This window comes from Python bivittatus, unplaced genomic scaffold, assembly GCF_059951505.1.
Source record: "Python bivittatus isolate LINGU-HERP-01145 unplaced genomic scaffold, Pbiv_v1 ctg000700_np1212, whole genome shotgun sequence".
Classification (NCBI taxonomy): domain Eukaryota; kingdom Metazoa; phylum Chordata; class Lepidosauria; order Squamata; family Pythonidae; genus Python; species Python bivittatus.
Genome location: NW_028277098.1, coordinates 25,087,885 through 25,101,459, shown reverse-complemented (window position 1 = coordinate 25,101,459; position 13,575 = coordinate 25,087,885). Strand labels below are relative to the sequence as shown.

The 13,575-nt window shown below is 39.2% G+C and overlaps 1 protein-coding gene across 6 annotated transcripts in view; it reads right to left on the bottom strand.

Annotated features, from left to right (window-relative positions):
- The window catches only part of PALMD (palmdelphin), a 71,292-nt gene that overhangs the window by 6,741 nt on the left and 50,976 nt on the right, over window positions 1-13,575 (bottom strand). For all 6 annotated transcript variants that reach the window (XM_025175496.2, XM_007421980.4, XM_025175483.2 and 3 more), the window contains 5 exons: window positions 10,208-10,338; window positions 5,425-5,539; window positions 4,064-4,097; window positions 3,862-3,975; window positions 936-2,000 (listed from right to left, as the gene is read on the bottom strand). In XM_025175496.2, coding sequence (XP_025031264.1) covers window positions 936-2,000; window positions 3,862-3,975; window positions 4,064-4,097; window positions 5,425-5,539; window positions 10,208-10,338 — 1,459 coding nt within the window. The remainder of the gene's footprint in view (window positions 1-935; window positions 2,001-3,861; window positions 3,976-4,063; window positions 4,098-5,424; window positions 5,540-10,207; window positions 10,339-13,575) is intronic.

The window sequence follows — 13,575 nt, the reverse complement described above, 5'->3', positions numbered from 1 at the left end:
GAGACAGAATGAAAATATGAACTCTGAAGCCACTTGGTTTTAAGATTGTTATGATCTGTAAAACATTTTGAATGCAAAAGATTTATAGTGAGAAGATTTCATGCAAAAAGTTAGAAAATGTAACAGCTTTTATTAAAAGTAGATACACAGTCTGAGATTAATGTACAGACAGAAATGGAGTTTTGTTATTTTTACTATTAAAACAGGCATTCTCTGTTAAAACAGGATAAAAATAATATATTAAAAGTTGCATTAAGTCCTGTCAAGTGAAGCGGGCACCATCAAATAATGGTTAAAGCAACTCACTTTAGCCAGTCTTTCTGTGTAAGATATATAATACAAAATCAGTAAATGAGAAAGACATATCAGTAAATTCCAAAAATGGAAAGAAATATTATTACTTAATCACCAAAATGCAACCTTGCCTCATATTGCACAGGTGCAATGAGAATTTTTAATACTATTTTCAAAACATGCTTGAATTAGAAAGTTAAATATCTGACTTGCATTATTATTCTGATCTAATTTCAGTAGTATTAAACAAAATTTCTGCTCTCAGCGCTTATGTCCTTCAAAGTGCAATGATTGCGCATTACTAATAACTAAATGAAGATCCAAACAATCTTTCTCAATCTACAGCCCTCCAGATGTATTGGACTTCATTTTCTATGATGTATAATCAACACAGTTATGTTCAACTCAACTCAACCACTGAACATGTCAGCAAAGGCTTGTGGAAACTGGGAATTCAACATTTCAGGAAAATGTGGGGAAGGGTGCATTAGAATTTAGAAGACCAGGAGCAAATTGGTTAGAGGTTACAGATGAATCAGAATTAAAATAAAAAACAAGAAGAGGAAGAAAGAGAGAGTAATGTGAATAATGAATCTGCTACATGAGAGCACAACAGTGCCATGACTTGCCCATTTTTTTACCTGTTAAGGAAGGCTCTTCAGTTCCATCACTTGCTAAGTGGTCGTCAAGTTGACCATTGAAGGTTGAACAGCTCAAGCTTTCTTCTTGTTCTTTCAGTGACATGGAATTTTTGTAAAGTGGCTTGTTTATGTTGTCTCCAAAAGTTTTAGTCTGTGAAACTGCACATGTCTGATTGGATGGCTGATAGACCTGGCTATAAGGACCCACGGGATGATAAAGAGGTGTCTCAGTTTTTCTGTCTTCATCTTCACTGTCATCGCTGATGACAACAAGTTCTGCATGGATAATCCCATCATATCCACAGATTTTTTTATTTAGTTCTTCATCATCCACATGTTGGTATCCCATGAAAATCATTGTAACAGGTTCTTCTGTATCATCCACATAACATGGCACAGCTTGGACCACACTATAATTAGAATTATCCTCACTCTCTGGTGTTACCAGAGAAGAGTTTCTGATCTTTATATCTTGGTACTCCCTCATCTTTTGATATGGCTGAACAGCTTCTTGTGTAGATTCTCTTTGAACAGAAGATACTAGCTTATTTTGAGGACTAATCTGTAGAGGCCTTCCTAATTGTTGAATAACTGGACAGTGAGAGTTCTGCTGGCAGCTCTTTGAAGTATCTAGATCATCTTTTTCAACTTCATGCCATTTGTCCTTATCAACAAGTTCATTAGGAATATTGTCAAGATGGCTGATCTTATTCTGGGTGTTGTCTTTTCCACCATTTGCTTCTTGGATGAATTTATCTTTCTGAGGAGTTCTGGGTCTGCAAAACTGGTTAGCATATACTGGCTCATGATACTCTGTGGGAGACTTAGATTGTTTCTCAGTTGCTTGTCTTAAGAGATCTTCCACTTCAACTGGGGCAAGGTCATTCACATCATCATTCTTGATGCTCCCATTGGCACACACTGCATAAACAGACTTTCTGCCATCATCATACACTTTGACTCCTGCTCCTTTAAATTCATCTGAGGGAAGTGGTATTGTTGACAAAACTGTGCTCTCCCCAGTCTTCATGTCTTTTTTTACTTTAATTTCCATAGCAAACAATGCTGTAGGGAAGAAGCAAGCAAAGTCATTTCACGAGATGGGCGGTGACAAATTTGATGAATAAATAAATAAATTAAAATAAAAAAACTTTAAAAAGCTAATTAGCACAGTAGCTAATGTTGTATATTGAGCTTAAGAATCTATAAGAGAGAACAGTAGATCTGGGGGCCAGCAAAGTAGGCTGAATGATTTCAAGCCTTGTGTGCAGGTAATGTTGAATTTCCCCTACCCCAGATAGCTTTTCATTTGCAATTCTTTTTTCTCCTTATAGGTAAGCAGGAAGTAAATTATGTTGGGATGAAAACTGCTTGGAGAGGTCATCTGGGGAAGGGGGAGAAGTCAAAGCTAGGGAAAGATAGAACACTTCCATCCTACCTGCTTCTTTCAGTTTATGTCAACCAACTCCTCTTTATAAAAGTCTGGTTCAACTCTAGTTCAAAATTTGATTCCAGCTAAGAGGACACTGAGGAGGGGAATATTTCTTCTTTTCAAAGTATCTTCTCTACAATTTCCCTGGTGTTCTACTTATCTGACCACTATCCATTAAAGGTTAGAATAGGGTAGTTCAGATGACTTTGGCCACACTGCAGAAATCCCAGTATAATACAATGGTGACGCTGGAGACTTAGCTTAATAAAATTGAGCCTATACATACAGGCATCCGGTAGAAGCCATGACGACATCACACGCATTATGATGTAATCACGCAAATGGCATAATTTCACAAATTACAAAATTCATGTCATGTTCCCAATGATATCATGACACATGTGACTTACTTGCTCCTCTCACCTCCCCTGTTGTAGTTCTGTGTTATTGATGATCACATTTAAAATGACAGGACAGGCTGAGCTTTGATAGTGGCTTCACTGAGAATGTAAGTCAGCTTTGCAAAAAAATCTATGCAAATTGATGTTCCAAAGTTTACCAGCTCATCTGTCTACCCATGATACTACTGTATGAATCATTTGTGATCCATCAGTTGCCAGGAAAATGGAGAACTTTTTGGCGTGGATTCAAGCTGAAGCTTTTGCAGCTGCCGCTAGCCAGTGTATCCTGATTTTTTTCACGTGAATATCTTCCAAATGTGCTGGAATACACTCTCAGAATTTTAATTCATGCTGGTGGATCTTCTGGAAGTTGTAATCCAACATATGTGGAAGATACCAGGCTGGGAAAAAACTAATGTAGATAATAGAGGACTAGATAGTTACACTCAGATGTCAACCCTCAGAAGTGGTTGGAAAACAGTCTGCAATTGTTTTAACTTCTGCCAACTTGAAAAGCAAAAATCAAGGAGAATAAAACTGCCTTGTCCTGATCTGCTTCCATTCCTATAGCAACAGAAATCCCCTTCTCCACTTCATACAAAAAAAATAAAAAGAATTTCATAGCCTAATGCTTTTCACCACAGCTCTTTGGTGCTGAAGAAAAGAGACAAACTGACACAACACTTCTTAGTTTCATCCCTGATTTTTTGCTTAGACTGCTAAAGTAGAACCAGTTACCACTAGCTCCACCATAAATGAGCTGGGAAAAAAAACTCAGATCTCCAACGTTAATAAAGTTTTGGGAACACAGAAGTCTGGACTTGTTTTCACACCAATGTAGAATCCACATGTGGAAATGCCATCAATCTAAGTCCCTCCAGCCATAATTCCCAGCTAACGTGGTCAGCAGAATCTTCTATGAATAGAACACATCTAGGGGCCACCAAGTTAGGGAAGGATGGTCTGATGCAATTTCTTACAATCTTATGAAATAATAACCAGCAACAACCACGTATGTTATTTTTATGACACTTAGTTTGCTTTCAAAATATAAAACCATACACTTAGTTTTTCCTTGAACTGTAATCTGTACCTCTTCGATTTTCTTCTTCATCATCTGTTTGTAGATGGCCTGTCTTTTTAAGTGCAGAAGGTCTGAAAGGTTTTGGAAGGTCTGGTATGTTGGCATATATGTAGTCAGCTGGCTCTATAAAAAAGGGATAGTTAATCAGTACATATATCACTTCTGCTTATGCATAAAATCTTTTGAAAAGCTATATTTAAGAGAAACATACCTTCTGTAGTCTCTATTCTTTCCACTTTTACAGACTAAAAAAACAATAACAAAGAATTCTGTGATTTTCCCAACATTTAAAGAATTACAATACAACCAATTACTACTTTCTTTTAGGTTAACCAATATAACCAATTCCATGTGGTTACTCAGAAATGTGTCCCACAGCACTTATTTTTCAGTAAATGTGCAGAAGATCTCAGCTTTAAAAGGAATCGGGATTTAAAAATAATTCCTATACAATCGGGCAAAACAACATTTTGGTGCTCAAGGGTCATGTCTTGCCAGGAATGGGGAAGGTCAGGGGAGAGGCTGAAAAGTGGATGACACCATATTTTTGGAGAAGAAATTTTCCTGTGTCCTGGCAGCAGCAACACGGACTGTCCCACTGCTATTTTGAATCTTTCATAAACTTAGTGTTATTCTACATTATTGTGCGTGTTGTTGGGAAAAAAGAAGGGGAAGGGGATCCTTGCAAAAAAGTTGGAGAAAAATTGGCCAATAGGAAGGAAGCAAAGAAGTGAAAAGGCCACACTTTCTCAGAGCAGTGTTGTTGTTCCTGTAAAAATGCAGCTCAGCTCTAGAAATCAAGGTCTCTGTCTTCCCAAAATGGACCAAGCATTTCCCTTTTGCATTTGGGTTATTAAAATAATTTTTTAAAAAGCTCTTAAGTGGTAAGTGTAGGTGGTAAATGGGTTTGTCATTTCCAGTCAATAAAATGAGATTTTTCCTCTGTTTCCTCTTGCTCTGTACTACCATATTCTCAATACAATTATTCAGGCAAAGGTAGTACCTTTTCCCCACTGTACCAATTGCATAATACATTTCTGCAGAATTGTTTGACTTTCAGGGCAAGCTTCTATGTTTGTTCAGGCTTTTTCCCCCTGAAGGATGAATAAATATATATTGTTTTCTTTCTTTCTTTTGGAGTTTGGAGAGGGCAAGGGAATGTACTCAAAATGTTCTTGACATTTAGGTAATATAGATATAGTTAATAGTTAACATCAAATAATTTCATGTTGCGATAATGTTTCAGCGCATAGTACAACTATATGCTGCTACAAGGTTAAAATAGAAATGTAGGGAAAAAAATCCTATAACACGGAACAGATTTGGCAATGCTAAAAATCCAGGCTAATATAACTGGATTGATCCTGACATTTACTTCATTTACAGTATCTGATCCTGAGCTTGACGTTTGTAAGTTTTTGGTATTATTAATTTCTAGTGTTGTGCATCAGATTGTAGCCTCGAATATTTCCTTGCTTTCATCCCTGCATCTACTTTAAAGGTTCATTTGTTATTTTTGACAGATCAATTGACTGTATCAGTGGCAACAGGATTTTCAAATTAGATGCTGACCTTTATAATATCTTCTGTGGTCCTTTCAACAGATTTAAGCTTCTTCAAAATGGCCTTTTCTTTTGCTGAGATTGTCAATTCTTCTTTCTCAATATCTTCAATTTCTTTCTCAAGCCTGCATAGATGTGATATTAAATAGACCACAGATTAACAGTAATGAATACAGAGCAGAGAGCCATCTTTCTCAATTTGGCACTTGCTGGAGTTCGACTCCTAGAATTTGCAGGCTTTGGAAATTGTGGGAACTGCACTCCCAACTCAGACAGAAGGTGCCAATTGAGAAAGGCTGTCCCAGAATTGGGATTGCCCCAAGATATTTCATTGCCTGCTTCCACGTACAATATCCAGCTGAGCTGGCATTTCAGTCTTCAGTAGGACATCATCATGCCATGCTTAATGGGAAACAGAGCTTGGAGAAAAAATGGTGGTAGGCTGCTGTCACTGTCCCTCCATCCCCACCACCATCATCTGCTACAGGATGCAGTAACCTCATTCTTCAAAGTGGCTAGGTTGATTTTGCCCTAGAGTGCCACAATCAAGTAGATTCAAAGCTTATTTGGTTAGATCAGGAGCAGGCAACCTTTTGGTGCCAGAACTGCACTGAATATTTCTAGGGGAGCTGAAGACCGCAATGGATGGGGGAAGATGTAAACTATGCTAGGCCATGTCATACACCTGGTCAAAACACAGGTTTTCTATTTTTCCCTGCGGTTGAGGGGAAAGCTTGACAGGTGATCTTCATTTAAAAAAAAAATACAATTTTTATGCATATCCTCAAAATGGTAGAAAACAATGACATTGATTTTTGACAGCTGTGGTCAAGTCCCTTCAGGGGACACCAAGAAAGATTTTGGGAACCAGATGAAACTCTTGTTACTTGGCTTGCCCAAATCCAGCACTCGTTCCATATGGAGAAGCTGGACCAAATAAACCCTGCTTTGTGTATATCTATGACACCATAGTGCTTCTTTTGTTGTTGTTGCACACTGAATCATTTAAACAAGATAATTGGTTCGGCTGCTGGCCCAAAGGAAATGCAGAGAATATGGGTTTGCTCTGTGTTCCTCATTAGCTGCAGCATAGGCAGTGTCCCACTTTCAGGAATTTTCACCTCTTGGCTGCTGGGACTCTCCTCACCTTCTGAAGCAAAGGCATTGTGGCGGCTTGCCACAGTCTCCTTGCAATAAAAGCAGCAGCAGCTTTGCAGAGCCCCTTCAGAGGGGTGGGCAGGCTTTGTCCTTGTCTACTCCCCCTCTCCTTCCCCCAACTTGGATAACTCAACACAGGGAAAGAAGAACTAAGAAGAGGGCAGGGCGCTGGTTAGCTTTTTAAAAATGTTATCCATGCCTAGCTAGGGGGTACAATAATAGGCTTAAGTCGGGGAGCAGAAGATGAGGACAGTCATGAGAACAGTAGGGAGTGGTGCAAAAATACTGCTGGCAATTCAGAAGGCGAAGGTGGTGGATGTGTGGAAAGGGCCTATGTTAGGGTTATGATCCCAGAATGTGAGCTGAAGAGCACAGAAATCTGTTGAACAAAGTTTCAACCTGCATCCTACTACTTCCTTCTAAGAACCCAAAGTACTGAGGAACTCTCCTGGAATGGACCAAGGGGATGGAAAGAAATATTTTCCATGTTATATTCTGGACAGTCTCCTTTTAGCATGCTAGCGCTATAGAAAAACGTGACATTACAAAGAATATACACTTCTTTGCACCATGGTGGCGTCTTCTCTTGGAATTGGGTTGCTTTTATTTGGCATGTGCATGAACATACTGTATGTTTTCAGCTGCCAACATTTATCTGAAAATGGATTATTGGGTGGAGAGTGTCAGTGTAAAAGTGATTCACACTGGTGGCACATTCTACCAGAATTAAAATTAGTTGATATTGTCTTATTTAAAGTGTGCTCATAGAGCACAGGACACAGTAAAATCAATACTGAATTGTGCGGTATGCCTTGTTCTCTATTCCTAAGTGTAACATCCCATTTGCTTTATGATTATATATATATATATATAGGAGTGAAGTGAATGCTAGGCAACCTTTCTGATTTACAGGCAGTCCTCAACTTACAACCATTTGTTCAGCAACCGTCCAAAATTACAGAGGTGCTGAAAAAAGTGACCTACAACCGGTCCTCGAAGTTACGGCTGTTGGAGGTCACTTATGACCACAGGGGCACTTCAACTCCCCCCACCTGCCTATCTTCTCCCCCATCTCTGCCATTTTGGCCACTCTGCACCCTGCCTTGTGGGGTGGCAAGCAGCTCCAGAACCACATGGCTTGGGGGCTGCTTGCCACGCCACGGGAAGCTGCAGCCACCCCAGCCCAGCCCTAGCCTCAGTTGCCCTTGCCACTCTGCACTCCGAGACCCCTGCTGTCCTGTGCTCCATCGTCCCAGCTTGCCTTGCTGTCTTCTTTCTCCTGCTGTTGATGAGGTGTGCCCAGCCTGGCCCTCCATGCCAAGAAGCCCCTTTGTGTGAAGCCAGCAAAAGCAAGCCCTTTGCAAGCCATTTCTCCAGCAAATGATTCCTACACGTGGCTCCCTGAACCAACCCCTGGCCCTTTCCCATTGCTTTGCGTAAAGTATTATTTCATTAATAGTAGTAGTAGTAGTAATAATAATAATAATAATAATAATAATAATAATTGCCCCTTTATGCAAAGCCTGCAAAAGCAAGCCCCTTTCTGAAGGCTCAGGGAGCCTTGTGTAGGAAACGTTTGCTGGAGAAGTTGGGTCTGAAAAGCAGACAGCAAAGGCAGTAAGGTGCTTCTGCTTCGGCTGTGGGGGAGAGGCGCGAAAGGTTGGTGTGGGGAACTGGGAGAGAAGGCAGCTGGGTGAATGAATGCTCCCTGGGGTGGCTTGGGGCAGCTTGGAAGGGCTGGGCTGGGGCATCTGCAGGTTACAAACAATCAAACAGACACCAGAGTTTTAGTAGTATATAGATAACAGATTACAAATAGAAGCCCAAGCAGCTTTTTAGAGAAGGCAACTCAACATTAGATGATTGTCTGGGCTTTATTCATTTGACAAAGTACTCTAGCTCTTGTAAGGAAAATTTATTTCAGCACTTATAAATTTAAGGAGGGCATTTGATTCCTTCCCACAGAGATAATCTATGGTTAACACTAGAGAGATTTCCTGTAGACAGGTGACTAATTCTCCTTGTTAAACCTTTGTATAAGAATAGCCTTCTGCAGGCCAGATGTGGTAGCTAAGGCCTCCTTGCAGATGTCAAGGTGAGGATGCATTCTTGCTCCTACTTTGTTTAACATATATTTAAAAGACTTGTTATTCCAGCCAAAAGACCCATCGCTAACTGTGGGTAACAGGAAAATTTGTGTGCTGTTACAGTAAATGCAGATAATGTTGTCCCATTACCACAAACTAGATTAGGGCTGAGGTGCCTTTTAGCTACATTTGCTGATTGCTGCAAGGAATTTTTTTTCAAACAAATTAAGGAAAATTCAGTATCCTGGTTTTGGAGGGGAAAAAAAGCTGTTTATAGATGGGGTATCTATATCAGCCAGCAGAAAAGATTAGAAGTTTTATTCATCTGGGAATACTGTTCTAACAGTCACAATCATATTTTCCTACCATAGCTTTGTATTCCAGAAAGCTGAACCCATTCACTTCTCCCTGCTTTGCTTTTTCTACCTTGGTGGTGGGAAGTTTGTTTCAGCTACAGTATAATTCAGGTTTTTAAAATATTAAGCACTCCCAATTTCAATTTAGATCAAAGCAGCTTCTAAAGCTATAACTGACCTTCAGGAAAACTTCCTGCGGGTTCTCTTAAATGTCTTAAGTTGTCTCAAATACTATTATCCTCAAGACTGGAAATCCCCTTTAAAACTGAAGACTGGCTGTTTGCAGTAAAATATGGCTCCAAACATATGTTTTAAAAAGTAGAAGCAGGTTAGCGCTTGAACTTTTGAATGATAGCTTCACCAGCTTTAGAACTACATGATTAAGAACATTTCCCATGTTGGTTTGTTACTGCACGATTTTTTTTTCAAAGGGGTTATAAATCTGCTTCCATTCTCACTAAATACCAAAGATTATGGGTCATCTTTATTCAGGAGACAATACAGAAATCTAAATCATGCTGGTTGTTTTGGAACTGTGGCACCAGTTATAATTATGCCTTCCAGGTGGCCTTCTATTTAAGTAATCTTAGCCATAATAAATACTGGATCACTTTTACTAAAGTTAGATCAATTGTCTTGCCATTACATAGGTTGAAAGATAAATTTGATGGTATCTCTGCTGCACAAAGATTTGGCCCTTACAATCGTAACGAGGTAATGTTCAGGGAGCATTCTATTAGTTTGTAATTTTTATGTGGGTGCTCACTTGATTCTGATCTGGCCTGAATTAAAAATGGTATCAGGCAGATCTAACTTTGAGTATGTAAAGTTTTTGCTGTCTGATAGAGATCCCAAGAGGACTCTTGTGACAATCACTTTTTTTTATGGTGGCTATCAAACTAAGGATGAAGCTAATGAATTAGTTAGGAATGGTTGAATTTTTAATATTTTGTCAATAGTTAACCAGTGTTTAACATTTACTATTTTTTTTTCTCCATTGCCTAGTGTAATAACTTTAGTAAACTTTATATTCTGTTCTGTTTCATGCTGGGTCTCTTGACTGTAATAAAGCTATTATTACTATTAAATAGCTGGTCCCATAAATATTAACCCTCCTGTTAAGAATAAAACATTGTTCTGATCACAAAGGCTTATATTCATACACCAGTAAGGAGGAGAATGTATGTTGTACCTGCGGATATTTTGTTCCAGTTTATTAATTTGGTGTTGATCCTCTCGATGCTGGTTTTGCAGTTCTTCTTGTTCTTCTGGAGTAAGTGTACTTAATCCATCCCAGAGCCATTTCTCACGCAGAGCTTTTTTCTACACATATATTTAAAAATACTCATTAAGAATTTCCTCTGTCTATCACACCTCTAACACATATTGCCATCATAGCTAGATGTCAGTTCCACCCTGAAGAATAAGTGAATAAAGGATATCATTTATTATTATCATCAGTGATGTTGCTCAAGTTCCATGAACTAATTTGTTGCATCCTTTCCTATCCCTTTCCTCTTCTGATTGGGGGAACAGCTGGACAGGCGCAATCTTGTTTCATTTGTATCATTTCCTTCCACTTTTGTGTGATGGTAATACACAAACTACCTGGGGGAAGTTTCTGGGAAAAAACTGATTAGTATTTTGTTTATTTTGAGAATGGAGCATGGCCAAGGATGCCAGATACTTTTTTTTTTATGAATTCTGATATGAACAGCTCAATCAATTCCACTAAGTACAATGAAGCAACCTGCAGGGTGGAGTGGTAACCTGTGGACTTTCAGACCATGTTGAACTACAAATTTCAGGGGACTCAACCAGTATAGCCAATGCTAGGTGATGCTAGGACCTGCAGGTCATCAAACTATGGGGAGTCACAGATTCCCTCTCCTCTTGCATAATGCTGATCTGTGCATTTGTAAGGGTCAAAGAATTTATGGGGGATAGCAAAGGAGGGAGATTGTATCATGTTCCTTATTTTCTAATCATGGGCACTTCAAGAACACTACATCTGCATGAGTCCAAAATAATTATGTCAATGGCTGAGTGATTAAAACAGCAGCAAAATGAATCTGAAAGAAAAGGAGGATGGGAAAATATACATCAGAAAAGTAATGGGAAAGAGTAAGTGTTTGGAGAAAGAGGAAATGTATATTATATGTCCCATACCTTAGATTATTCATCCCTTGATGCTTTCCATGTGAACTGTCTCAACAGGAAATGTATTGTGTTTGGATTGGAGATAAAATGCAATCTGAGATTTCTATCCTTTATATTATTTCATTCATGTGTAGATGATTTCTCATGTATACATGGAAGCAGATGAGAAACATGTATGTGTGAACTCTGCGTGTTATGCAGTTCCATCTTAGATATCATGGTGTCTTGTATATTGCACCAAAGAGGCGATACTAATACCGAGTGATACACTAAGACTTTCAGAATGACACGAATGGCAGAAGGTTACATTTCCTTGCATAGATCACATTTCATTTCATTTCGTTCCTGTTACTGTTAGTAGTAGCATGAACTCCTGTCATTAAGACCTCATGCATTCTTAGGATGTGTACAATCCCCCAAGCTAGCCAGAAGCAAAGAATTCCTGTAATAGTTCTTCAGCATCCAATCATTCCATAAACTGAAATAAATCTTGCCTGGGGCTAGCCATGTTTCTGGTGTTCTGTATTATATTTTAAAGAAATGTTTAAAGCATAAAATCTTAGAAAGCCCCTTTTAAGACTCTGCCTTCTGCCGAATCCTTTTATTACTGCTCAGCTATTTTATCCTTGGTTGGAAAATTTTATTTTTGGTGGAAGAAGTGATAGGATAAAGCAGTGCAACAAATGGAGCTACATACTTTTATCGGTTCATAACTCATATGGTGGAACTGATGGATCAGGGTTTCTCAAAGTGCATTCTGTGGAACTCTAGGATTCCTTGAGAACTTGATGGGGTTCTGTGAGAGATTAAGGACTCCCCCCCCCAAAAATCATCCAAACAAGGTCAATTTTCTATCCCTAGAGCTTTGCCTCTTGATCAGGGGTTCTGGGAATTTTTTTTTTAAACTAAAGATTACTTTATCCCTTATATGCCTGCCCAGCAGTTAAGGTGGAGTAGGATGCCTTCTTTAATGTGTCGTACTTGCCAGACATTTGCTATGCAGCAACCCAAGGAGGGCCTTTTTAATAATGGACCCTGATTATGGAATTTGCCTTTCTGTCCATCTATGATTGACATCAAGTCTAGTTAACTTGCAGCATAAAATGCCTTCTCGTTCACCAAAGCTTTGGGATAAATTTAAGCTGCTATGTCAGTTAATATGCTTCTGTTGTTATGGCCTTGGTTTTTTAATGGTTCTAATTTTGTATCGTTTTGCACAGTTTTAACTTCTGAACGTAGTGTGGCTTTATTGCTTTGTTTTATTGCGTCTGCTCAGGGATTTCCTTTAATGAAACATGACTTAGATGGTCATAAATAAGATACATTACATAATTGATGTGTTATTATTTCATAAGTGTCTTGTCCTCAGTCCTGTGAAATGCCCTTTGGTGCTTAAGAGGCTTTGTTTGTTTTTAATTGCAAGGTTATGGGCAGCTGGTGAGGCTTACCTTTCCTGTAAGAACTGATTGGTCATTCCCTGCTTCTTGCCCTTCCCATCCGCACAGGAAAGGCAAGGCTCACTGGCTGGGTCCCTGTGGACCAGTCCACAGTCCTGGAGTTATGCCCTCCTTACTATTCCCTGTGCCTTTCCTTTGCTTTGCACACATGAATGCCTTCACCCTTCTTCCTCACGTTATCTCCTTTGGTCCTTTCTTTTTTCTCATCATGTTAGCACTGTCGCTCTGGTATTACAATAATAAAAGCAATAGGGAACAAGGTGTCCTTGTCTGTAACATATTTCTGCAGTTCAGTGGTACATATGTGGCTCCACAATATGCCAACATCTTTGTGGCTGACTTAGACTTTCAGCTCTTGAAACCATCCCTTTACTTGAGATTCCTTGATGACATTTTCATCATGGACCCATGGAAATGATTTTCTCATCAAATCTGTCATCAACCTCAGTCTTGATCTATCTCAGAAGAAGTTCATTCCTTGATGTTATGGTAAAACTCACAATGGGTACATAAATGGCACGTTACCCAGGAAAGATCACTACGAATCTTACATGCTTCTGGCTTCTGTCCAGAACACACCACCCAATCTGTCATCTGTAGCCAGGCTCTAAACTACAACCACATTTGTTCTGACCCACTTGATAGAGATGCTCAACAGATGGAATCAAACCAGGCTTTTGGGAGACTGTGAACAACCCATCTAATGAGATCAACAGAGAGATCAATACAGCTAAACTGATTCCCAGGAGGACCTATTAAAAGACAGATCACAGAAATAGAACAACAGAAGACCTTTGATTGTGTCAGCCTTACCAGGTAGACCAGACAGGAAACATGACCAGATGAGCTAATTCTACTTTATCGTAAAGCTACATTAACAGAATCTTGCAAGTCTGAAAGTACAATTTTCTCCCTGTCACCTTTACACCCCAAGAAACTAGGG